Source organism: Myotis davidii, unplaced genomic scaffold (assembly GCF_000327345.1).
Source record: "Myotis davidii unplaced genomic scaffold, ASM32734v1 scaffold148, whole genome shotgun sequence".
Taxonomy (NCBI): domain Eukaryota; kingdom Metazoa; phylum Chordata; class Mammalia; order Chiroptera; family Vespertilionidae; genus Myotis; species Myotis davidii.
The window spans coordinates 275,406-299,066 of NW_006299479.1; the positions used below are offsets into that span (position 1 = coordinate 275,406).

General features: G+C 48.5%; 1 protein-coding gene across 4 annotated transcripts in view; it reads right to left on the minus strand.

Annotated features, from left to right (window-relative positions):
* The window catches only part of APLP2 (amyloid beta precursor like protein 2), a 39,010-nt gene extending 16,881 nt beyond the window's left edge, over positions 1 to 22,129 (minus strand). For 2 of the 4 annotated variants that reach the window (XM_006775028.2, XM_006775027.2), the window contains exons 1-12: positions 21,936 to 22,129; positions 20,985 to 21,108; positions 15,621 to 15,733; positions 14,729 to 14,925; positions 14,159 to 14,367; positions 12,934 to 13,101; positions 9,756 to 9,886; positions 8,541 to 8,615; positions 6,919 to 7,077; positions 5,712 to 5,840; positions 2,661 to 2,760; positions 1,020 to 1,172 (exon numbers count right to left, since the gene is read on the minus strand). In XM_006775028.2, coding sequence (XP_006775091.1) covers positions 1,020 to 1,172; positions 2,661 to 2,760; positions 5,712 to 5,840; positions 6,919 to 7,077; positions 8,541 to 8,615; positions 9,756 to 9,886; positions 12,934 to 13,101; positions 14,159 to 14,367; positions 14,729 to 14,925; positions 15,621 to 15,733; positions 20,985 to 21,108; positions 21,936 to 22,055 — 1,678 coding nt within the window. In that variant the 5' untranslated portion in view covers positions 22,056 to 22,129. The remainder of the gene's footprint in view (positions 1 to 1,019; positions 1,173 to 2,660; positions 2,761 to 5,711; positions 5,841 to 6,918; positions 7,078 to 8,540; positions 8,616 to 9,755; positions 9,887 to 12,933; positions 13,102 to 14,158; positions 14,368 to 14,728; positions 14,926 to 15,620; positions 15,734 to 20,984; positions 21,109 to 21,935) is intronic. The other 2 variants (XM_006775030.2, XM_006775029.2) reach the window with 1 other exon arrangement.
* Between the last annotated feature and the right edge of the window lie 1,532 nt (positions 22,130 to 23,661).

Genomic DNA, 23,661 nt, shown 5'->3' on the forward strand with positions numbered 1-23,661 from the left:
CCTTTCTCAGATTCTGCTGTTACTGGAGGGTCAACTGAGTTGGCAGCTCCGAGGTAACTAGTTCAGAAAGCGATTAAGGTCTGGAGGCTAAGCTGGAGGCCCCTCTCCCCTCTGGGGCCTCCCCAGGCCTCCGCCAGCACTATTGTACCACGTCCGAGGCCTGCGGCACCGAATCAGGTGGGCCCAAATCCTCACTCTCCACCTATCAGCTACAGACCCTGGGCAGACAACCTCTGAACCTTGGCACCCCAAGGGGGAAACTCTGAGGCTTAACTGAGAGCACCCAGGAACGATGCTCAGTGAAGCCAGCATTCGATAAGGCCTCTATAGCTATGGCCTCTATTCTTATAACCACACCATCAGCAAGGGTAGCAGACAAACAAAGACACTGATTCCACACCCTGGTCCAGGGCCCGCTCTCACTCTGCACTTGGTGTTGTTGGTGCAGACCCAGAGGTCAGAGGTCCCCTTGGAATGCAAGATCCAGCAGGGGTAGCAGTTGGCATGCCTGACCGGAAGGACAGGGACACAGCTTCCTATCCCCACCCAATAGCACAGTAGGTCATGTCATCTCTATAGCCTCTCCATTATCTGACTCCCAAGACTGCTATGAAAAGATAAGGACACAATTTAACATGAAAGTGCTGTGTCCACGGTAAAATGACTTCCACATGTAATAAGTTTTAAGCATACTGGAGGTAGCTGATAGGCCCAAGAAAAAATGTAGTCTTTAAGCAAACCATTTATAAACTGTGAGAAATAGGACTAACCTCATGGTGATAATGAAATCAGCTATCTGAAAGCTCCCACTATGGTGCCTGCACATAGTAGGTGCTCAATGACTCTCCCTTGCCCTGCCCAACTTTCACTAGGAACACAGCCTCACCAATACAATCCAGGTCCAAAAATCTGACTTCAATTTTCTAACTGTAGTCTTCTCCCTTCTTGCCCCCACCTCCACCCACCCCAACCCCACCCTACCCCCGCCGCCAAGAAGTTGCACTGTGAATCATACACACCTTCATTCTCAGGTAAGGACGGGAAGGGATGGAAGGGGCGGAATGGTGGGATCTCATCACTTTCTTCAGAGCTCACCCGGACGTCCACAGGGGTCTCTGAGATAGAGGACGTGAACTGGTCCATGTCTGCACGCTGTTCTTGAAGCAGCTCATCTGACAAAGACAGACACAGCAGGGAGCTAGGTTTTCAGAAGGCTCTAGGTTCTAGGCAAGGACCAGAGTCTGAACAGGACACGTTCATGTGATTACAGCTTGAGCGACCTGCCGCGAGGAGCAGCTCACCAGCTCACAACTGTCCCCGACGGCCTGACACGCCTTCTGATTCTGGGGTGCTGCAGAATCCCAGCACTGGGGGCCCGGGCTCCATCCTGGGCACCCCTCTTCTCGAATAATTTCATCTAAGGCACAGTCTTAACCACCACCCACAGAGCACGGCTCCCAAAGCTGTACCTTAACTAACGCCTGAGTGCTGGCTCATCAGGCTACTGGCCTATGTGACACGCCCACTCCACGTCCAACAGCAACTTCCATTTAAAACGCGTGTAGACACCGCTCTGCCTCAGTAAACCCTGGCACCGCCACCCACTCACTGCTCGCAATGAAGACCTGAGCGTCCTTGACGCTTCTCTTCCCCTCAACCCCGACCCGACCCACTGCACGGCCCGTCCACCTCCTTCGGAACCGTATCCTGAGACCCCCCACAACTCTCTATGCACCATCACCACCCGAGTGCACACAACCACCAGCTCTTGCCTGGACTTTTACAACCGCTTCCCAGTGGGCTCCAATTTTAATCAGTTCTCCATACAGCATCTAAGTAATTTTTTTAAAGATTCATGTTCTTTTAAAAGCATAACCCAGACCTAGTCACTCACTAGTTTAAAAGCCTCTAATGGCTTTCTATTATCCTGAACTAAAATCCAAACGCCTAGATTTTGCTAAAAATCTCTTAACAAATTGGCCTCTGCCTACTTCTTTGGCCTCGCTTCGCCCTGATCTACTCCAATGTGCCTGCTGCTTGATTTACACGCCAGGCCTCTGCTGGAGTGCTGCCTGCGATAGGAATGTTCTCTGCCCCTGGGGTCTCCGGTTACTGGCCCTGAGAGAGCCTCCCTGACCACCTAGCCACTCACCACCACCACCAGAGCTTACCCCCCTCCACAGCTCACACCACCTGCTGACACTTGTTTTCCTGTCTGTCTCTCCTACGCTGAGCTCCAGGAGACACTGTCTGCTGGTGCGCCGCTTACACTGTGACACAGGGCAGGTAATAAATATTCGCTGAATAAACGGAGAAGGCAGAGACCAAGAGGGAGAGGAAGCGAGAACGTGTGTAAAATAGGTGCCTTGAGATACATCAGCACAAGGGGGAAAACGTAACAGAAGACTCCCCCAGGCCCTTGCAATTTTACACCCTAAAGTTTTCTTCCGGTAACAGAGTGAAGGTCAATGAAACTCAAGGGTCGGTGGCTCACGGCCAGTCCTTGACCTGGACACGTGAATTCCAGACTTCTGAACCCCCGGGGTGCTAACACCCAGCCGCATGGCTTCTCGCGGCCTAGTTCTCTAATCTCTCTCGGCCATCACTCGCAAGCCTTCACGAGACCCCACCTGACTGATACAAACACAGTCAGCACCCACCAATTTCCTCTTGGATTTCCTGGGCGACATAGGGTACTTTGTAGAGCAGAGAGAGGCTCTGGTTCCTCCTTTCTTCAATCACATGGAGATGCGTCATCACCTGGAAGGACAGTACGTGAGAGGCCTGTCAGCAACACAGCGGGGAGGGGGACTAGCCACACACACTCCCGCAGGGACAGCCACACACACTCCGCAAGGCCAGTCCTCCACAGCGCCCAGCAGAGCAGCTGGCAGAGGGAATGACTAATCCCCACGCACGTACTGACCACTGAAGTGGAGAATTGTGCAGACTGTGCAATACCCCTCAGCGATCTGAGAACTGACCAGCGTCCTTCAAGTTAAAGAAAATTAAGAATCCTCACTAGCCAGCTGCCGACTTGCCTTTCATATAACTTACTGTACTGAATGAGTTACAAAGAACCCTAGTTTGCACAATGCCAGATATCAGTAAGGTTTTTCTGAGTGAAACCAGGAAAGAGTTAGGCAATTTTCTACCGCTGGTCAGATTAAATGGGATAAAAAAGAGAAGGAAATCACTGGCTAAAAAGTAGTTTTGGGGGGGAAGAAACCAGTCACAGACACTGCTTTGTGAAGTAACTGCTTAAAATGATTTTCATGGTGATAACTAGTTTATTCCTATTTAACTAAATTAGCTATTCTTTCAAAAATTTACGCTAAGGTATATACAAACCTGATTTTAAGGGTGTCAAATAAGATTTATCTACCACCCATCCGTCTTCCACAGCTCACTACCCTTCTGAATGCAAATTTCCAAGGTTGCCATTACAACTGGTCACTTACTTTTAAAGCTTCTGGTGGGAAAGAAAGGTGATTTGGGGTAACTGCCACCCCCATGACACAGCGAGAGCCGCTGCAGCTCACACAAGCTATTTGAGGTTACTCCGGCCTGGCTACACTTGCAGTTACCAAGTTCTTCCTACAGAGGGCGAGCTAAACCCATGGATTCATTATGTGGGCTACAATCCATTAACATGAAGGGTCAAAATGGGGGTGGGTGGGCTGGAAGAGCTAACTGGCAAGATGCTTTTATTGTAGACGGATATCTCTCTGACCGTTAAAAGCCAGGATGGAGCAATTTAATTTTATATCTGCCATTCTTTCCATCAAGCAGACTGACAGGAAAGAGGGAATGCCTCAGAGAGAAAATGCCTAGAAAGGAAACATGGCCCACCCCCATCTGAGCATGTGCCGGCCTCATCCCACTTCTTCACATGAAGTGAGGAGCCGTCTGAGGGAGGAAGGCCCACACCCAGGAGGACACAGCTGCACTGTGGGGGGAAGGCTGCACCCCGGTGTCTGTGCTGAACCTTGGAGCTGCACACCCAAACCATATCCGCCCGTGAAAACGGCTGAATGCATTCAGGGCTCTCTGGAGTTCAGGGAACAGAATAGGGAACAGACGAAGGGCTAGTGGGATTCAGCAGGGCTCGGAGCAGATGGTAAACACCACACAGCAGAGCTGGGTTTCCCCGTGGTGTTCTGAGGAGGGCTCTGCTTCCTGTGTGACTCGGTGGGGCACTTTAGTCCTCCTGGCAGGTGAGTCACCCCCTAGGTATTGATTTAATATACTGATCAGATCTCACCACAAAGAACAGGCCATGTTCTCTGTAAGATCCTATACAATAGTCTAGTTCTTCCACACAAAAATTTTAAAAATGATCACTTAAAAAAAAATAAAGTCGACCTACAAAACCTACCCCTGACAAGATGCATGTGTTGCTTGCTCCCCCTGAGCTTCCTGGAAGCCACTCTAGGCGGTTCTTGCCTTTCTCCTTCCTGCTACTGCATCCAGCTTAAAGAAAAGCACTGCACCCCAGGCCATAGCAGGGGTCCCTTCTGGCCCCAGACCTGGCCCCTTTCATTCTTCCCTCTTTAGGGGCCCAAGTTCCTTCATTACCCCAAACACCCAACTGCTGAAGTGCAGCTATGTTTGAGGACAATTACTCTTCATCTTTACAATTAATGTAATTAATCCTGTGCGCACTGGATGCTGCTCAAGGGCACACAGGGCCTGGACTCTGTGGCGTCAGATGTGAGGGCAGAGTCTGGCAGGTGGACAGGAAGCACACAAACATCTGCTCAGCGAAGGAGCAGTACCCTCGCTGCAGCACTGCTAGGCCTGGGGGCAGATTACCTTCCATTCATAAAACAGGCACAGAGGCTGGGAGGGGAGGTCCTGGGATGATGGACAAGTGCCCACACTTGTAATACCCACAATAGCACAGCACTAGGTTTATAATATGGGAGGAAATAAGGTAAGATCAGTCATGTCATCACGGGGCCCAGTAGAAACTAACAGGCTAAAGAAGAATCAAATGACTCAACACAAAACAAACCCACTAATGGGCTGAACTGTTAGACTGTGATCAAAAGGGAGCTAGCAGTCTTACAGGCAAGTTCATTTTCTATGAATACCAGAGTAAAACTCAACTGAATATATGGACAATATCGAATTTAGAAAGAGGGTCCAGAAATAAACTTTTATAGATGACTTTAAAAAAAAGCTAGACCCAGCATGAGAAAAATCCCAGGAATCTAAAAGTGTCTGTCTAAACAAAAATGTAATGTACAAAAGATACCAATCTTTATGATCTGTTTGATATCGCAGCCTAGAAAATGATTTCCAATATTAATTCCAGTGGTACCCTAAATAAAAATAAACTGTTAGATACTGACTTACAATATAATCACCCATTACTGAACTTTCAGAAACTGTTTAAGTAGAAAGTACTTAATATTGCCAGTTTGATTCCCGGTCTGGGCACATGCCCGGGATGCAGGCTCAAACCCCAGTAGGGTGTGTGCAGGAGGCAGCTGATCAATGTTGCATTCTCACATTGATGTTCCTCTCTCTTCCTCTCTCTAAAAATCAATAAACTATTCTTAAACCAACTCTTGTACCTCGTGTCTCTGGAAATGAGAGATACTTTCTAAGGACTGATACCAAGCATCAGTGCTGACCGACCGTCAGCCACAGCAGCCCCCCAACCAGAAAATCTCCCAGAGCAACTACGACTCTGCCTGGTGTACCTGCGATTTCATCTGGGCCGCCTTTTCTGGGTCCACAGCCAGCACATGCTGGTAGTGACGGATGGTGTGCAGGCGATCTTTGTTCTCGGCGCGGACATACCGCCGCAAGGCCTGGAGAATGCGATGAGGCTGCAAGACAGAACAGTTGCTTCGATCTCCAGAGACGAGGGCATTGAAAATAGACAGGAAAGCAAGGCCTTAAAAATTCCCTTAAGAACGTAAAGCTCAGTGAAGCACAAGAGTCAAAGCTCTCCTTTCCAACGCTTTTAGCTTTTAGTAACAAGAAGCCACCTTTCTCAGTACCCAGATCTAGGTTCCCAAGTGGCAGAAGCCTCCACAAACAGGATTTCCCATAATCTCTAGCCCACTGTCCTCCTCCAGTGGGTGCTGTTTTGTGGGCTCAGCCTCTGACACCGTCATTACAAAACAGGCAGTCCTGTGTCACCCAGAAGCGACTGTACTTGCTTCCTTAGAAGGCTACCAATATCCTCCTTCCCCATACTGTCCACCCCCCAGAGCAAGACAGGGAGACAGGGTGGACAGAGTTAGGGATAAAAGAGCCTGACACTGTCCGGCCGGTGTGGCTCAGTGGACAGAGCACCATGAACCAGGAGGTTGTGGTTTGATTCCCAGTCAGGGCACATGCCTGGGTTGCGGGCTCGATCCCCAGTACGGGGCCTGTAGGAGGCAGCCGATCAATGATTCTCATCATTGATGTTTCTCTCTCTCTCCCTCTCTCCCTTTCTCTTTGAAACCAATAAAAATATATTCTTAAAAAAAAGTCTGAGACTTTCAGCACGAAAGGGTTTCTATATAAACTACTTTACCCCTTTCTTCACAATTTCATTTAAAGCAGAACTGGTTCAAAGCCTTTGTCCGTGGAAGGTGTTTTTATTCTTTGAAAGTGAGGCTGTTAACAACTTGGTAACCGGATAACTACCCACCAAGTGCTGAGGCTGTGCTTTCTCCGGGTCACACCCGGTGCCACAGGGGCACACACAGGCAGTGCAGTGCTAGGCCAACGTAAGCAGATACTGCAACGTAATTCCCCTCCCTCCCTCCTCTTCTTTCCTCACTTGCAGCCTTGCCAGAGCCTGTCATAAACACGTCATTTGATGGACCGTGTCATGACGGTTCCACAGAAACACTACTGGGGGCAGGCCACACTGGGGCACGCTTCCCCTGGGACCTGCTGCCCGCGACTCACCCGCGGTGGGTCGGCCTGCAAGGCAGCCAGGTAGTTCTCGAGCGCCATGCGGCGGCGGTCGTTCAGCATAGCTTCCACCCGGGCCAGGTGGGTTTCCACCAGCTGCTGCTTCTCGCTGGCGGCTTCTTTCTCTAAAGCTTTCACCATCGCCTGGAAGTGCTACGCCAGAAAGCAGCCAACATGTAATTCACGGCAGGCAGAGGAAGTCTAGGCAAACACCTACAGAGCCCAACACTGGCTTCTCCCTGCCCAGGGCGTGTGTGAGCCGCAGCGGGGCACAGAGTGGAGCAGGTTCAGATCTAAGCACTGTATACAGTAAGTCCTCACTTGTCAGCACCAGCTTCTCTGACTTGAAGCAAAACGACATATAACGCAACCAATTTTACCAAAGGCTAACTGATATAAACAAGGGTTAAGCCCGGCCGGTGTGGTTTAGTGGTTGAGTGTCGGTCCATGAACCAGGAGGTCACAGTTCAATTCCCAGTCAGGGCACATGCCTGGGTTGCGGGCTCGATCCCCATGGTGGGGCATGCAGGAGGCAGCCAATCAATGATTCTCTCTCATCATTGATGTTTCTCGCTCTCCCTCTCCTTTCCTCTCTGAAATCAATAAAAATGTTTATAAATAAATAAATAAATAAATAAAATGAGGCTTAAGTTGCTACAGCATCTCAGAAACATCAGGAAACGATGTTAATGAAAAGACGTGATCCGAGGAGCCGCTGCACTCCGTCTGCTCTGTTAGAACAATCCTTCCTTGCCTAGTGACAGCGTGGTAAAGCGAGTGCCAGGGTCCCTCAGACTCCCCAGGCACCGCCGGCCTCTGCACGTGCACTGCAAGGCAAGAAATGCTGACCTTCCCACACGGTGGCCAGGGCCCACTTCCTCATGCCCAAACCGCAGCCTAACAGGAGACGTGCTGCGAGGCACATCCCAGTGCACGGCGGGTTCCTCTGAGTCATTCCCACTGGAGTCCCGGGGGGCAAGCAGCGAGCTGAGTCCCGGCCACATCCGAAGGCCTGGCTAAGGCTGCGGGGTTCACGTCCCTGCACGGATGCACGGGCTGTGCAGAAACGAACACGACTGGAGTTTCTAGGTGTTCTGAGGAAGGGTCATCGTGAAGAGGGATTTCTGCTAAACACACACCAACGGATTTAAAATGTTTAAGTGCCATGAGACCCACACCTGTATCCCTATCAACACTCTCTTCTGCAAGGAGGAGGCAGTTGCTGCTGTAATTCTAAGGTGACATTCTCACAGAGTTATTTCTTCTCTGACTTTCGACTTTTCAACAAGTCTGTAAAAGCAAGAACTCAGTGCTGCTGAAAGGCAAGTCGCAGCCCAAGAAGGAAGATGACCGAGGACTTGAGCCAGGAGAGCAGAATGAACAAACGCAGCGGATAAGGTTGCTTCCTGGCATGAATGAGGTGCGTTCTGGCTGGGGGTTTGTTTTCCTTCTGCCACAGGCGAGCTATTCTAGAGAACACCAGTTGGGAGGTTAGAACTTCCTGGTAACATAAGCTCCCGACTGAATGGAGCTGTGAAGCCCTAACTTCCGGGGAGTTGGTGCTGACCGCATCTGAGGGCCAGGCTGGAAGCCCTGCCCTGGACGGCATGTCTCACCTGGATCAGCGTCTGCCTCTCTGCTTTAGGGAGGTTCTTTGCTTGAAGCTCGGCCTCTTCCCATTCCTTCTTTACCTAGAACGACAGGCAGAGTTCTCTAACCAGGGAGTAGTCTCTAGAGCAATCCCCCGCATCTCACACAGGACACTCTGCAGAAGGAAATCGCACGTGGGATCCCTCGTGATCTCAGGGCCGTTTAGCTTGTTCCCAGAGCACTGCCTCTGAGGCTCCGCCTCAGGGTCCCTCAATCCCACACCTCTTTGTTCTATTTCCTTGGGCACGATATTTAAAAGTCTCTGTGTCGCCCTAGCTGGTTTGGCTCAGTGGATAGAGTATTGAAGGGTCCCGGGTTCAATTCCAGTCAAGGGCACATGCCCGGGTTGCAGGCTCGATCCCCAGTAGGGGGCGTACAGGAGGCAGCCGGTCAATGATTCTCTCTCATCATTGATGTTTCTATCTCTTTCTCCCTCTCCCTTCCTCTCTGAAATCAATAAAAATATATTTTAAAGAAAGTCTCTGTGCCTTTGTCTCCTCACCAAAAAAAGAGAGCAGGAGGTGGTTAATACCCATTTCTCAGAACTGATGTGGATAAAACAGAATAATGACCATTTCTCCCAAAGTGTAAGCCCAGCTCAGGTGATGTGTGGGATTTCAGGTGGTCACTGAGACCTAGCAAGGCCTCCCTCTGATTTTCTCTCAATCCCTGAGTGAGTCTGGGAGAAAGCCCCACTGTGGGGCTCGTGTTGCTCTACCACAACCCTTTCAGGGAAAAGAAAACATCCCAAGACTCACAACCTTCAACAGGCAACACTAGCTAGTGTCTTGCTCTCGTGTGACACATTTTCACACTTACCTTTCTCTAATGGCAAATGACACTAGCTCTTTATAACCATGGCATGAAGTTCCCTTCTCTAAAATACATTTTTTTAAGCTAGTTAATGACAAAAAATGATACTAATACTAATGAGAACATAATAGCGTAAGTGCTCGCCACCGAGTGTGAAACGCAGCGCGCCGAGGGAATTATGCTGCCGTGGAGCTGGGGAAGGGGGAGACCTAGTCCCACTGAGAAGGTCCCCTGATACTCGCACCCCTCACCTCTCCTAGGCGACATGTTAGCGTGACAGTCTAGGGAGATGGTGTCCCTTTTCTTCAACTATGAGAACCATGTCCCCAATGCCCGACGCCATGCGGATACGGGAGGCTGCAGTTTACCCTGTCCATCCGGTTGCGGTGCCGAATTTCTAGCTGCTCCTTAGCCTTCTGGAAGCGGGCGTGCTCGTTATCATCCGCAGACGTCTCGAAATACACGTCCACATCGCTGGTCGGCAGAGGAGTTGGGGGAACTGGAACAGAATGACAGAGGGCGGTCTCTTTGGGGGGCGAGGTCCCCTGAACCAGACAGCACTGCGCTCCGGGAGGACACCGAGCTCAGGAGCACAGAGCGGGCTCATCTGCCTGGTACTGCGCTCCAAGGATGGGCGCTCCTGTCTGCCAAGCTCCTATCTCCAAGGATGGGGCGCTCCTGTCTGCCAGGACCCAGTGGTTAGGCTGCGCTGTTCTACCTGCCTTAAATGAGATTCACCCACCAGGCCAATCCAGGTACCCTGGCAACTATGCTGCCAGCCAGGCATTCACTGAGGACTTCAGGGGCAGCAAAGGAAATCGCTTCTTCTAATTACCCCTCAGTTCTTGAAATCTTAAACCCTAAAAAGTAACCGCCTTACTGCTGTCACCGATGGCATCTGACCAGAGACGAGGGCTGAAGTCGGCCCAGCCGAGTGCTTCCACACTCTCTATTTGGAAGGGAACTTGAGGGCTCAGGGCTCCTTTCTTCTTGCTATTTTAGGTGAGAACCTACTTTGGGGAACTAACTCAGCTGAATGTTCTTTGCATACTGGGAAAGGCCATCCGCTCTAGCTAGTGTCTCAGTGTTCAACAGCATTGAACCCCCAATAGCAGAGATGACAGGTAAAGCTAAGTTGCTGCATGTGACAGGACACAGCTGCTATTCAACAAGGACTGCCCAGTGTGAAGACACCCAGGATATTCATTGGCCCCAACAGGCCACCACCCCGAGGCAGACCCGTTAGCATAACCACCCCTCCCTGCCAGTCCAGCAGCTTCCTACTGGCCCCGGTGAGGCAATGCCGCACCAGGGAGCTTCCTCTCCTAAGGGAAGGACTGGGAGGACAGGTTCCCTAGCCAGCCTCAGGAATACTCATGGCAACTTCCTCGCCCAATTCCCGACACGTCTCCGGCCAGGGAGGACTGACACAGGACCAACACGCAACCTGCTGCATCATGACATTGTGTTAGAGCCGAGTGGGTAGTAAAAGCCCAATTCAACAACCTTTAATTCAAACAAATCCACTTAACTTCCAGAACTGCGTACGTTAGGCAGAACTTGAAAACAAAGGTACAACTGACCAACGTAACTACAAATGCATCAGCCGCTCCAGTCTTCCATCAGCGCATCTTCTATTTCCCTCATTTTAGTTACTAAACCTAAAAGCTACAATAGCCAATTTTCAAATGAACTAAGTTAACTAATATATGGCTTCACAGACCACATTCCCCAGGATACGCAAAAGTCCAGCTGGGAGAATTTTTTTGTTGTTTTTGTTTTAAAATTTATTTTTTTATTACAAAGGGTGGGAGAATTTCAAAGCACTGAAGTCCGTCCGTGCCACCGAGCACGTCCCCCCCCAGGGGCGCAGGCCTGCAGCTTAAAGGTCTGTGTGTTAGGGACAGAGCTTTGTTCACATCACTGGGCTGGAGGAAGGTAATACCAAGTGTAAGCTGCCTCCACCCTCTGGAAACTGAAGGGAAAGGGGGCAGCGGGCCGAGAGGTTTGGTTCTGCAGACACGGTGGGCTCCCACCTAGCACCACGCCCTCTGTCCATGTGAAAACCACCAGCTCATTGGCCCATCTCAATCCCCTTTGAGGAGGGACACAACCTTGACCATGGGAAAGCAATGCTTCTGGGCCGCCCAAGCACTCCAGCCAGGGGCCCCAAAGCCCATGAACACATGCAGCCCCTTGGCAAGTCTCCCTTACATACGTAACCGGAAACCACCATTTGGCAGACTTTGTTAATGCTCTGAAGAGCTGCCAAAATTCCATTGCGTCTTAAGGCACTATCTCTGTGATCCTTTGGGAAAAGATCACCATCTGCATATTCAGTAAAATCTCATCCGAACCCTGATTCCTCAGGCTTCAACCCAAAGCAATGTTTTTGTTGCCTCTTATTTGAAGTAGTTCCACAGAGCTGAAAATATCCATTTCTATCTCTACATCTTTCTTGAATAAAAATCTTTCTGCCAAAGTTCCCTAAGGATTCATATTTTTTTCACCTTTTCAAGTGTATGAAATAAAAACAGCCTTTCCACAGAGCAGCAGCTGGAGTGGAAGTGCTAAAAGTATACCATATTACATTAATATTTCAGACATCTTTTGGTGAGGGGGGCGAGGGGGAAGAGGGGCCATGAAGGCATCTGAATGACAACCACCAGAAGCTACAGCCAAATACCAGGAATCATCATTCTAACGAAACCCAGAATAGGAACCTGGCCTGAGGATCTTCCAAGCACAGGGTTAGCACTGCAAAGTAAGAGAAAGGGGGTCTTAAAACAGGAAAAGGGGCAACCATGGAAAAAACGAAAACTTTTCCTACCTTAGTAAACCCAACCCAACTGAGCCACGGAGTTTCCTTGGGAGCTAAGGACACATAAACTAAAGTTCCTTCTCTCCCCCCAAATCTCTGCACGACCCAGGGCTGCTGAATACAGAGAAACAGTTACCACCTCCTGGCTGCAAAGCTCTCTCCCTAGAGACATAAAGCAAGGCGGCTCAATTTTCTGGACTCCCAAGCATCCCCATCGTTACTGCTTCAGAGAGCAGGCATCACAGGGTCGGTGACAGGGTAGTTCAAAGTCAAGGATGAGAGGCAAAGCCTGGAGCGATCATGTGCAGAATTCCTGGCCGCCCTGCTTATACCCGTTGGTGTCTTTCAACTAGAGACAACCAGGGCAAGGCTGTCTTCCGAGCCAACACACAGCGCCCGGGGTAACAGAGGGCTGAGAAAGAGCAAGGCCTGGGTGCTCCCGCAGTGCCAGGGAGGGAACACACCACCATCACCACCACCATCACCACCACCACCACCACCACCACCAGCAGCACCCACGGTGAGCACAGGACACGGAGAACTGAGCTTACAGCTGCCCACAGGAAAGCAAGCCCAGATCCAGAAAGCACAAGATGAGGGAAACACGACCAACAGCGAACACCCGAGGGCGGGGAGCACTAACAGATGCAGTCACGTGGACGGCCGGGAAAGACAAAACGCCGGACAGGACAGCCTGCTGCACAGAGCCAGCGTGGCGGACTTACTCATCGCTTTACACACAGCCATACAATAATCCTCAGACTCAAAATTGTTCCTGTTGCCTCCGCAGCCGCCATATATAAAGCGCACGCATTTTCCCTTGGAGAGGTCGAAGTACCAACGGGGCATCACGGCCCGGCAGGGCCCCGTCATCGCCTCCTGGGAGCAGACAGCTGTGTGAAAACGGTCACATGTCAGCGGGACACAGGTGGCAGCTGCAGACGGTCACAACCTACAGCGCGCAGGGCCGGACCGGGCGAGGAAGGCCCGGGGACACTCAACATCAGGAGGCTCAGGCTGGACAGACCCTCAGCGCCCGGCTAACGGGCTCACCAGCTCAAGCCGGTCGTTTCCACTTGAAGGCAATACACTGTGGAACTGAAAGTGTTCTGTGCTGTCTTGAGGCTAGATACACAGGTTGGCAGAGAGGAATTCCCTACATCGTAGCTCCGTGAGCCCGCCCTGCTGAGCTGGTCGGTGGAGGTATTTGCCTGATTTGCCTATCGTGATGGGTCATGGCCTGCAGGGAACGCAGGTGGACGGGCTCTGTGCGTGGAGACAGTGGAAGCACTACTCAAGCATCTAAAAAGGACGAGTGCACACTTGTGTGGTCTCCCAGGTGAATCAATTTCTAGGCTCATTAAATCATTTCCCCTAGTTGGGTCCTAAATAATTCTTCAGATCTTCACTGGTTTCAGATCCAGGAGATTGTGTGGGAATGGCTCTAGAACCATCACCACCTTTTTTTTTTAAAACTGGCAAGATGAAAACACTGCTGGTCCCAATCCCTTCCCAGGAGCTCATTCAATTCCACTCTCCCAGTTGCAAACGGCTTTCCAATGGCAAACAGGGTGGCCGACCCACTGGAACGCACTCAAAAAGAGAAGAACTAAGGAAGTGATTTCCATTCCACAGGGTCAGGGCTTTAACAGTATGGGGGAGGGGGCGCCCCTCAGGAGAGACCATGTTGTCTCTTATTCTCCAGTTAAGTCCTTGCAACGCAGAGAACAGTTCTCTGATTCATTCTGCACTCTCCCTGGGCGTGTCCATGGCAGGCCCTGCCGCGGCCCAGCCGCCACGAAGCTGGCACCACCAGCACCCTGAGGAGCAGGCCTCCTTCCGCACACAGGAGTGCGCCTCTCCTGTCACTCACCGGTGGTGAATGCAGCACACAAGTCTAAGTAAGCAATTCCCGTATGGATGCTACTGCCTCTGCTCACATGGCGTTACCTTTAACGTCATGAGTCATTTCCTTTGCTGAGATGGCCCCGTTGCTGCTGGGCGCCGTCGGGGTCTCTTCGTTGTAGTCGTCCCCTTTAAAGGTGTCATAGTAGTAGTCTCGGTCTTCCACCACTTCCTCCTCCTCCTCCTCGTCCTCGCCATCCTCATCCGCAGCTGCCTCGGTGAAGTCTTCCAAATCTGCTTCGGTAGGAAATTCACTAAGGGTCACAGCAAAAGAGGAAGGTTAATGCCAGTTCCTACGCACAGCACAACAATGAGTCTGCTCCCCACTCTGAAACACAAACAGAGACAGGAAATAAGCTCAGTGTGTCCTGAACTAGGCCTCGGCCTGGCTCCGCCAGCAAAAGGGAAGAGCCAGTGACCAGGGAGCACGTGGACCTGTGGAAAGCAGGCGGCCCAGCGTCACGTAAGGCTGGCAGCCTGCAGCACTCCGGTGACCGCTCCAGCTGCCATGAAATGCAGGCTGGCTCAGCTCAGCAGGACCAAGGCAACGCCCCCTTCACCCAGCAGCCCCCAGCCCCCGGCACAACAATTCCCAGGCTCAGGACAATAGTTCACCTTTTATAAACATCATAGTCTTCCTCCTCCTCTTCCTCTCCGTCCTCGTCCTCCTCGTCCTCCTCTTCCTTGGACACAGCCAACTCCATGGCCTTGGTCTGAGGGCAGCACACGTACTCGGTGCCGTGGAACTGGTCGACCCCGCAGGGCAGCAGCATGCCGTAGCTGTACAAGGTCATCCCCTGGGTCAGACAGGCCTGAAAGAGACCCGTAGGCCGACATCAGAACACACCGGACCCAGCTTTAGCCTAAAGAAACCCCACCAAATCGCTCTGTAATGCTGCCTCTCATGGCCAAGAGATTTTCTGTCAGAAAGTGTGATGGTATTATGACACATGGTGCTTAACTTGCACTAGGGAAACATCTGGACCATAAACAATGAAAGCCCAAAGTTGGGAAAAAAGGAAAGGGAGTTTTTTCTGGTAATTGCCAAGCAGAGAGAGGTTGTCCATGTGAATTTACACTCGTCCCTGGGGAGGGAGGGCTCTTTCAGAATCTGACCAGAGGAAGACAAGCAACGGGAAAACCAACTTAACTACAGAAGACAAGCCACGAAAGGGGTTTCTCCACTAGAAGGAGGCAGTGCCATCCAATCCTGTCAGCACGTGAGCAGACACAGCCCTTCCATAATTGGCCATTTCCACCCTCAGGCCTTAGGGCTCAGAGGGCCTTCTCGGGAGCCCTGCTGAGCGCATCCTTGCTTCACATCGTTTTTAATATCCTTAACTTTAGGGTCTGGATTGTTAGCACCGAACTCCCCTGTAAAAATACCAATTCTGCTCCCCAGTATTTTTATTTCAGAAGGTGCAAGTCATTGCAAACTTTGAAGGGAGAAAAGGAAAATAAAGGAAATTGATGTGAAACCAGGGTGGCTTTGCCATCCGCCCTTTACCTCTTTGACCAGAGTGTGCCAGTGCTGGTGGTTCTCGCACACATCCATCCGCTCCTTGTGGAAAAACTGGCACTTCTCCGGAACCAGCAGAACGTCACTCACAAACTCGCCCACTGGAAAAGAGCAGCTTTGTCAGGAGCAAATCTGGGCGTAATTCAAGGGGAAAACAGCGCCCCCTGCAGACTCTTAATTACACAGTCAGGTGTAGACAGGTGCAGTGGCTTTCATCCTCAAAGGCCCGCTGAGCGCGACCCCTCCAAGCAAGCAGCCACAAGAGCTCGACATTTGTTAGGCCACTAAGCCCAAGACTGGCCTCGCCCCCGACTCCAAGCCCTCCACTCCTGGCGCAGGCTCACAGCACATGAGGAGACTAGGAATAGGGTCCCCTCCCACGACCTCAGAGACAGAGAGACAGACAGGCACACACACACACACTGCCCTGCACATAAGGAGAATAGGAACAGGATCCCCGCCCATTACCTCAGAGACACACACACACACACACACACACACAGGTTCTGCCCCCCAGATTTCACATAAACAATATTCTTGGCCTCTTTACATCCACATTTCTGCCTATTATTGGTTCTGATAACAAAATGCCCAAGAAACTACGATGGGTGTTCTCCTAAAGTACAGGTAATTCTTACGTTAGCCCTTTGTGGACCTAAAGACACATACTAGTAGCTCTAAGAGCAGATTTATCTGCAATAACTTATTCATGTACGAATCATCAATGGAGAGCCAATTACAAGGGGAACAGGGCCCTGGCAAAAGAAAAGAAAACTCTGGAAGACACTGCCTTGACCAGGAGACCTGTTTAACATTGTGAATCACAGACAAACTGACGATGTCCTAAGAAGAACATACTACCTACATAGTCCTTCTGCCAAAATATGTCATTTCAACCTAATTATAATGAAACAGTAAGATAAACTCAAATCCAGGGATATTCCGTCAAACAAATGACCTGGACCTTTAATTTTAAGGTGAACTATCAAGATGTCTCAAACTTACTTTCAGTTTAACAACAACAACAATAAAAAGTATGTGATATGCACACACACATATCTAATGAGCTGGAAAAAATACACATACTAGTTAGTAGCTGTTTAGAAAATAGGATCCTATTTTGTAACTACCAATTTGTACTTGTTAATCCCTTTACCTTTTTCACCCAGGTCCCACTACCCCTCATCCTCTCTGTCAACCATCAGTCTGACCTCTATCTCTATGAGTCTGTTTCTATTTTCTTTATTCATTTATTTTGCTCTTTAAATTCCAGTTAAGTGAAGTCATATGGTGTTTGTCTTTCTCTGATTTATGTCACTGAACATAACAACCTCTAGGCCCATCCATGTTGCCACAAATGGTAAGATTTCATTCTTTTTTATGGCTGAGTAATATTCCATTGTATGTATGTACCACCTCTTCTTCATCCAACTGCCTATCAACTGGCACTTAGGCTGCTTCCATATCCTGGCTATTGTAAATAATGCTGCAATGAACATGGTGCATCCGTCTATTCAAATTGGTGTTTTGGATTTCTTTGCATAAATATCCAGAAGTGGAATTGCTGGATCATAAGGAGCTCTATTTTTAATTTTCTGAGGAGCCCCCATAGTGTTTTCCATAGTGGCTGCATCAATTTGCAAACCCACAATCTGACCACCCAAGGCAAGGCTCTACTTTTAATTTTCTGAGGAGCCCCCATAGTATTTTCCATAGTGGCTGCATCATTTTGCAAACCCACAATCTGACCACCCAAGGCAAGTTTTTGTGGGATCTAGTGGCCCTCCCTAGACGATGTCTCTGAGGCAAATAGGGCTGTGAGAACTTAAAAGACCTAGAATAATTGTCTCAAGCAGAAACACACACCTTGCAGAAGCGTTTATACTGGAACAAGGTGAACTGCCGGGGGCCTATGGTGAATTCCAAGGTAGAAGGTGACTTGCAAACAGACGCCTGCAATGGACGAGTGAGCAGCTCCGAGACACCAAGGCGCAGCTGCTGAGGACTGCATCTCAAAGCCTGACCGTGCAACTTCCTTCACATCACAGCAAACCCCTGTGCTCATCTCCTTCCAAAATAACCAAATGCAAACACTGCCCTGGGCTTGCAAAGCTCGCTTCTTTTAGTACCGGAGCCAGTCTATATATAAACATCAAAGATGACTAACTCCTTCCCACAAACACCAGCACATCACCAACTGTGTCCTACTCGGATCATCCGATTTATTTAGATACATTTTTATAGATAAGCAGGAGGCAATCAGTAGTAACGGGAAATAAAATGTTCATTTTGAGGAGACTGATCTGTAACTTCTCACCAAATATACTAAATATCAGTTAAGAGAATCACATTGGTGGGTAATTAAACATGTTCTCAGAAGAGAGCAGAGCTGAATGACTGGACACAGATGTCTACAGATAGCGTGACATCAGATGTGATGCAAACATTGCCAGCAACTGAAATTCCTTCTCAAACTGCTTTCAGGTATCCTAATCACGACACATCATTCCCCTCAACCTTGCAAAAACAACATTAATAGAGGCACCCAACCAATATAAGTACATCTTATTTTCCCCAGTCCCCATCTCCCCACCCTTCCGGCTTGCCTATGATTTGGGTTTGCTAGGCAGCAATATTTAAAGGGGGTTTCAGAGCTAAAGCTAACCACACTACCATCTCTTTACAGCAATATGTGGTATTTATTTACCTTAATATGTATAAAAGGACTCACTGTGGTTACTCCTGGTGAATAAAATATATAAGACTCTCACTTTTTACTGCATTAATTTTTCAGTATAGTTTGTATGTTAAAAGAATTGAATATGGTTGCATAACTCAGTGAATACATCATTAAACCATTATATCTCAACAAACCTACACTTAAAAAGTAGAGAGACTTATTTACAGGGGATATTGAGAAAATTTAAAAATATGCTGAAGATAATGGAATTGTAGGTTATCAATATGAGCTCACTGTTTTTAACACATGCACATAGATCTAGAAAATACATTTGTGTGTGCATGTAATGTATATATACTATTTCTTAGCCCTGTCTCCTGAGTGGGCCTAGAAGCAATAACACTGTAGTGATAGCAGTAAGCACACCAAATGCCCAGATCTTCATGTCTAAATATTTTTCCCACTGAATGAAAGCAGGGCTTATGGCAGAAATGGCTGAATCCAGGGGTGAGGTAGAGAAAGTATAGGAGGAGCCTAGAGCACCCTTTTGTACCAGAAAGGAAGCTTTCAAAGAAAGACAGGGACATGTAAAAAGACACAGGAACCAGCATGAAGTCCTAACAAGTTTGGCTCAGTGGACAGAGTGTCAGCCTGCAGGCTGAAGGGTCCCAGGTCAGGTTCCAGTCAAGGGCACATACCTTGATTGCAGGGCAGGTGCAGAAGGCAACCAATAGATGGGTCTTTCTTACATCAATGTCTCTTTCTCTCTCTCTGTCTCTCTCCGTCCCTCCCACACTCTTTAAAAAAATCAATGGTGCTGAGGAGACAAAATAATTAAAGCTGGGTCGGTGTTTACAACAAGGTTGGAGAAAGATGCATACACAGAAACCATTGGTTGTACAGTGTGACAGGTCTAATGGCAACAACATGGAGAACTTCAGATATGGTCATCCGGATAGAAAATAAAAGTGGTTCTGTTAAAGGAAGCATCCCCCGAGATAAGTCTTAAAGGGAGAACTTCCCAAGTAAAGTTAAATAGAGGAAAATCATTCCAAACTATGGGTGGGTGGTAAGTGGCCAGGAGCCATGAGATGCCCATGTTGGTGAAGAGTCTGAAGCACCATGAGGGTGAACAAGGGCCACTTTATGGAGTTTTAACCCATGCTAATGAGCTTAATTAAAGATGATTTTTTAAGTAAAGAAGGGCTACTAAGGGTTATTATGTGCGAATAACACCCTTTAATTCAATCTTCACTTTAGATCAGAAGGCAACACACTGACAACAGACCTGAGGGACAGGCATGGAGGCTGTGGTCAGCCTAGACTAGGAAGGAAATGAGGGAAAGCTGAACTAGAGCAGGGGAGTCAGCTGGAAAAGGATGTAAGCCAGAGGTTCCCAAATTTTCGAGTCACAGCACCCCTAAGGCAAAAGAATGCCCCAAAGCCAAGTAGTTAGGCCAACAAGTGAGTAAGTACTTGTGTCCTAACACCTTAGGGCCTGCTGGGCCCTACACAACTCTTCCAACCTTGGAATCCATTGGCCACATTCCCCCTTCTTTCTTCTACAGTGATTTTGTGTGATGCTGGCCTTTTATCACAGGAACCACAAAGATGAAGTCATAGAAAGAAATAAAATGGTCAGGTGTTGTAACTGTGATTACTCCCAGCTAGTAGTTCACGGGACGTCTGACAGATGTTTCCCCTGAAAACCCAAACATCCCACAACAATGCCGCTGCAAGTCTGCTACAATGTCCTGGAGCGCCTCGGTGCACTTAAAACATGGACCTAAGCCAGAGGCGAGAATCGGACTGGCCTGAAAACTGACTGGATGTACAAAGGGCTCCCAGATCTCAAGCTCAGAGCTCTGGGTGGGTAGTGGAGCCAGCAAGGGACACAGAACACCCAGACAACACACAGGAGGGCGAAGACCAGTCTGCAAGGTCTTTAGGGGTAATGATGCAAAAGGCAGAAGTGATCCCAAGTGCTATCTACAAATAGTCAAGGACACTAGTTTGAGAATTTTGTAGAGAATGAATGAAACCTCACACCCAGAGAATTCTTGGAGCCAAATGGAATGGAAGAACATCCTTAAACCTCATCTCAAAAAATTTAAACTGGGCATTTAAAACAAAGTAATTGCCACATATTTTAAATACTGTTATGCAGATGCTGACTCTTCCTGTTATTTTGCTGCATGTGAGAATGTGAAAAGGAATATATTTCACTTGAGGAAAGGTTTTAAAGAAGGGAGGGAAGGGAAAAAGTTAAATTCATGGCTAAAAGTATGTACATCTACAGAACTACCCCGGATGTCCCCATTAGAGCTGTATCCATGGGCTGCTCGGTCCCCCGCACTACTAGGACTCAAATACCTCACACTCTCCCTGGAGGCAGAGCTGGGCCGCTCTGAGGGCAGCACAGAAAAGATGCTTCCCTAAAAGACAAGGATGCCCGTGATGGGAGAGGGTGAGTTAGTGACCAGCGAAGACAAGTCCATTATCGACACAGAAAGCAATAAATATTCAAAAGAGGAAGTCCCACAATAAATCCGTGTAGCCCGCAGGTTCTTAACAGATGTGGATAGTTCACTGTGAGTCAAGAGAAACTTAAATTGAAAAACGAGGGACCCCACCTCCTGAGAAGCACCCAGGAATGTCTACAGAACACTCACCGAGACACTTGAACGGAATCACAATGTGGCTCTTGCACTGCTTCTTGTCCCGCCGGCACCAGTTGTCCACGCTGGCTGGCTGGTTGGCCTCCATCACATTGGTGATCTGTAGCTCTGGGTACATCTGCACAGGAAAAGGCACACTCGCAGTGAGCGGACGGGTCTCTAATAAATGCACATTCGCTCCTAGGCAGGCTGAGTGCCTGTTTACTCAGTGTCACTGTTATCCTGTGTAAATCTAAAGTTCCACTCGGTTGCCCCTGGCTCCAGATAAACTCTTCAAGGAAAAAGATACCATAACGATTAGTTTTCTTGGGAAAGGCAGATTTCTGACTACTAATGCGTTCTCTTAAAAAAAAGGACTCTGTAATACAAAAGCAGCAAGCTTTAAGCCCAATAAATCTGCTAGACATCAAGGATGCTTGTAGGGTACGTGTAAGTAGCTGAGTTCATGAACTAAAACATTTAAGAGGCAAGTCCATGGAAGTGTCTGTTAGTAAAATTAAAGAACAATGCTAGGACCCTGGCCCTATATGCCAGTCTTGGTAAGTAAGAAGTTCATTCAAACCTCTCATATCCTTTTCTAGGTCAAGTTTTAACCCAAAACCAAGTTGACTCAGACTTGAGATGATCATTTACAGCAAGTGGAAACCACCAGCACACACATGACATGTCTGCTTCGCGCCTGCCTATAACAAGTGGAAGCCGAGAGAAGCAGGCTGTACAGAATTCCTTCCTCAGAGAGCTGAGGTTCACGGCACACAGAGGCAAAAGCCTTTTCGAGAAGTCTCAGTCGCCTCACAGCTTAGAAACAAAGGCCCGGTGTACCAGTCTCTAGCCACTTAGTCTTAGGTCAAAAGAAAAGAATGATAGAATATCCATTTCTAAGGCAAATAGGCTCAAATGTGACCCAGAAACAAAGCGGTGTTAAGTTTCTGGCAACACTCTTACCTCCTGACAGTACTGAAGAACTTCTTCTTTTGTTCCAAAGCAGCTCTTGGTGCCTGTGGGGTCAGGTTCCCACTCCCCAGTCTGAATGTTCACGTGCATATTTAACTTTCCACAAAACATTGCAATCTGAGGCTCGGCGACAGCAAATCCTGTTCCAGCATTGGCCGCAAGAGCCTACGAAAGGGGGGCAAAAAACACGTTTACTGCAAGAAGGCCACACCAAGGCAGTCATATTCAGTTGTCTGGGAGAGTAGAACCGATCTTTTAAAATTTTTCACTGTAACTATTATGTCATAAACAAACCCCCTTCCCAGGAGCTAACCCAGAATAAAAACGACCTCTGGATGTACATGATCAGAGCGAAAGATCAATGGGAAATTTAGCCCCCACTCCCCACATCTGGATACTTCTGACTTGGGAACCTATCATGTAACTGTGGCCTCCTCTATTACAAGCAAATCTACTTTCTGTTCCTTAATAAATCAAACCACAAAAGCATAACATGTCTAAAGTTCCAGTAATTTTATTCAATTCACTTACACAAATTTTATTGAGCAGCTACTCTTATTGCAAACCAACAAGCTAAATGCTTAGGACACAAGGGGGAGCAGAAAGCTATGACCCCTGCTCTCACGGGGCTTGCGGTCTAGAGCAGCAGTTCATACACCCAAAAAGCATGATCCCATGCCCAGACATCCTGAGGAGGAAAAGAGCACAGCACTGAAGAAGCATATGGAAAAGGACTCGGCCTTGGGCGTGGATGAGATGATCAGGACAGCTTCCTGAAGAGAATGGCACTGAGTAGAGCAGAGCTCTGAGCATCGTAAGCGGAGAGGAAGTGGATAGTGGTACAGGTGGGAGGGGAGCATGCAGGGACAGACTGGACAGTCTGCAGACCAAGAAAGGACTTTGGTCTTCATCACTGAAAGTGTGGAGAGGTTTTAAGCACAAAGTTAGTATTTTCAAAATGCAGTTCTGATGCTTTCTCTGGTTGAGAATGAAGAACAGAGTGAAAGGAACCCAGAGTATATGCAGGGCAATGGCTCAGGAAGCTGGAGTTGCACAGTCCACATGTGAGCGATGCTAGCTTGGGCTAAAGGAGGGTGATGGAGAGACAGAGTCAAGAGATCACAGAGAGCAAAACACGCAAGACTTGGTGACGGATTAGAGTTACTGAAGAAGTGATGGTGTCATTCGTGGAAACAGAACACTAAAATGGATTTCATGAACAATTTTACCTTGTGTTAGTTAAAAAGAATCAACTACGGCACAAAGTCTTTTTCTGGCTAGCGTTCTCTTCTTTGCAAAAGATCACAGCCATTACCAACTCCTAACTTACAAGTGAGAAATAACATCTAGGCCTGAGGACAGTAAGGCTCCTCAAAGTCTCTGGCAGTAGGAAAAAAACACAGGCATCCCAACATCTAGAAATAGGCCCACTCTGCTGGCTGGTCCACAGTGGAGTTCGGTGGTCTTTCCTAGTGAAAGTTCTTTCAAAATAAATTAAATAGCTTTTTTTAAAATGTTAAAACTTGGATTGTGGGGACGGGGGGAGGAGGGTTAAATTGCATTATATTTTTCTATATTTTTTAGAGAAAGAAAGGAAGGGAGAGAGAGATTTGTTGTTCCACTCACTTATGCATTCACTGGTTGATTCTTGTAGGTGCCCTGACCAGGAATTGAACCCACAACTTTGGTGTACTGGGACTCTAATAACTGAGCTACC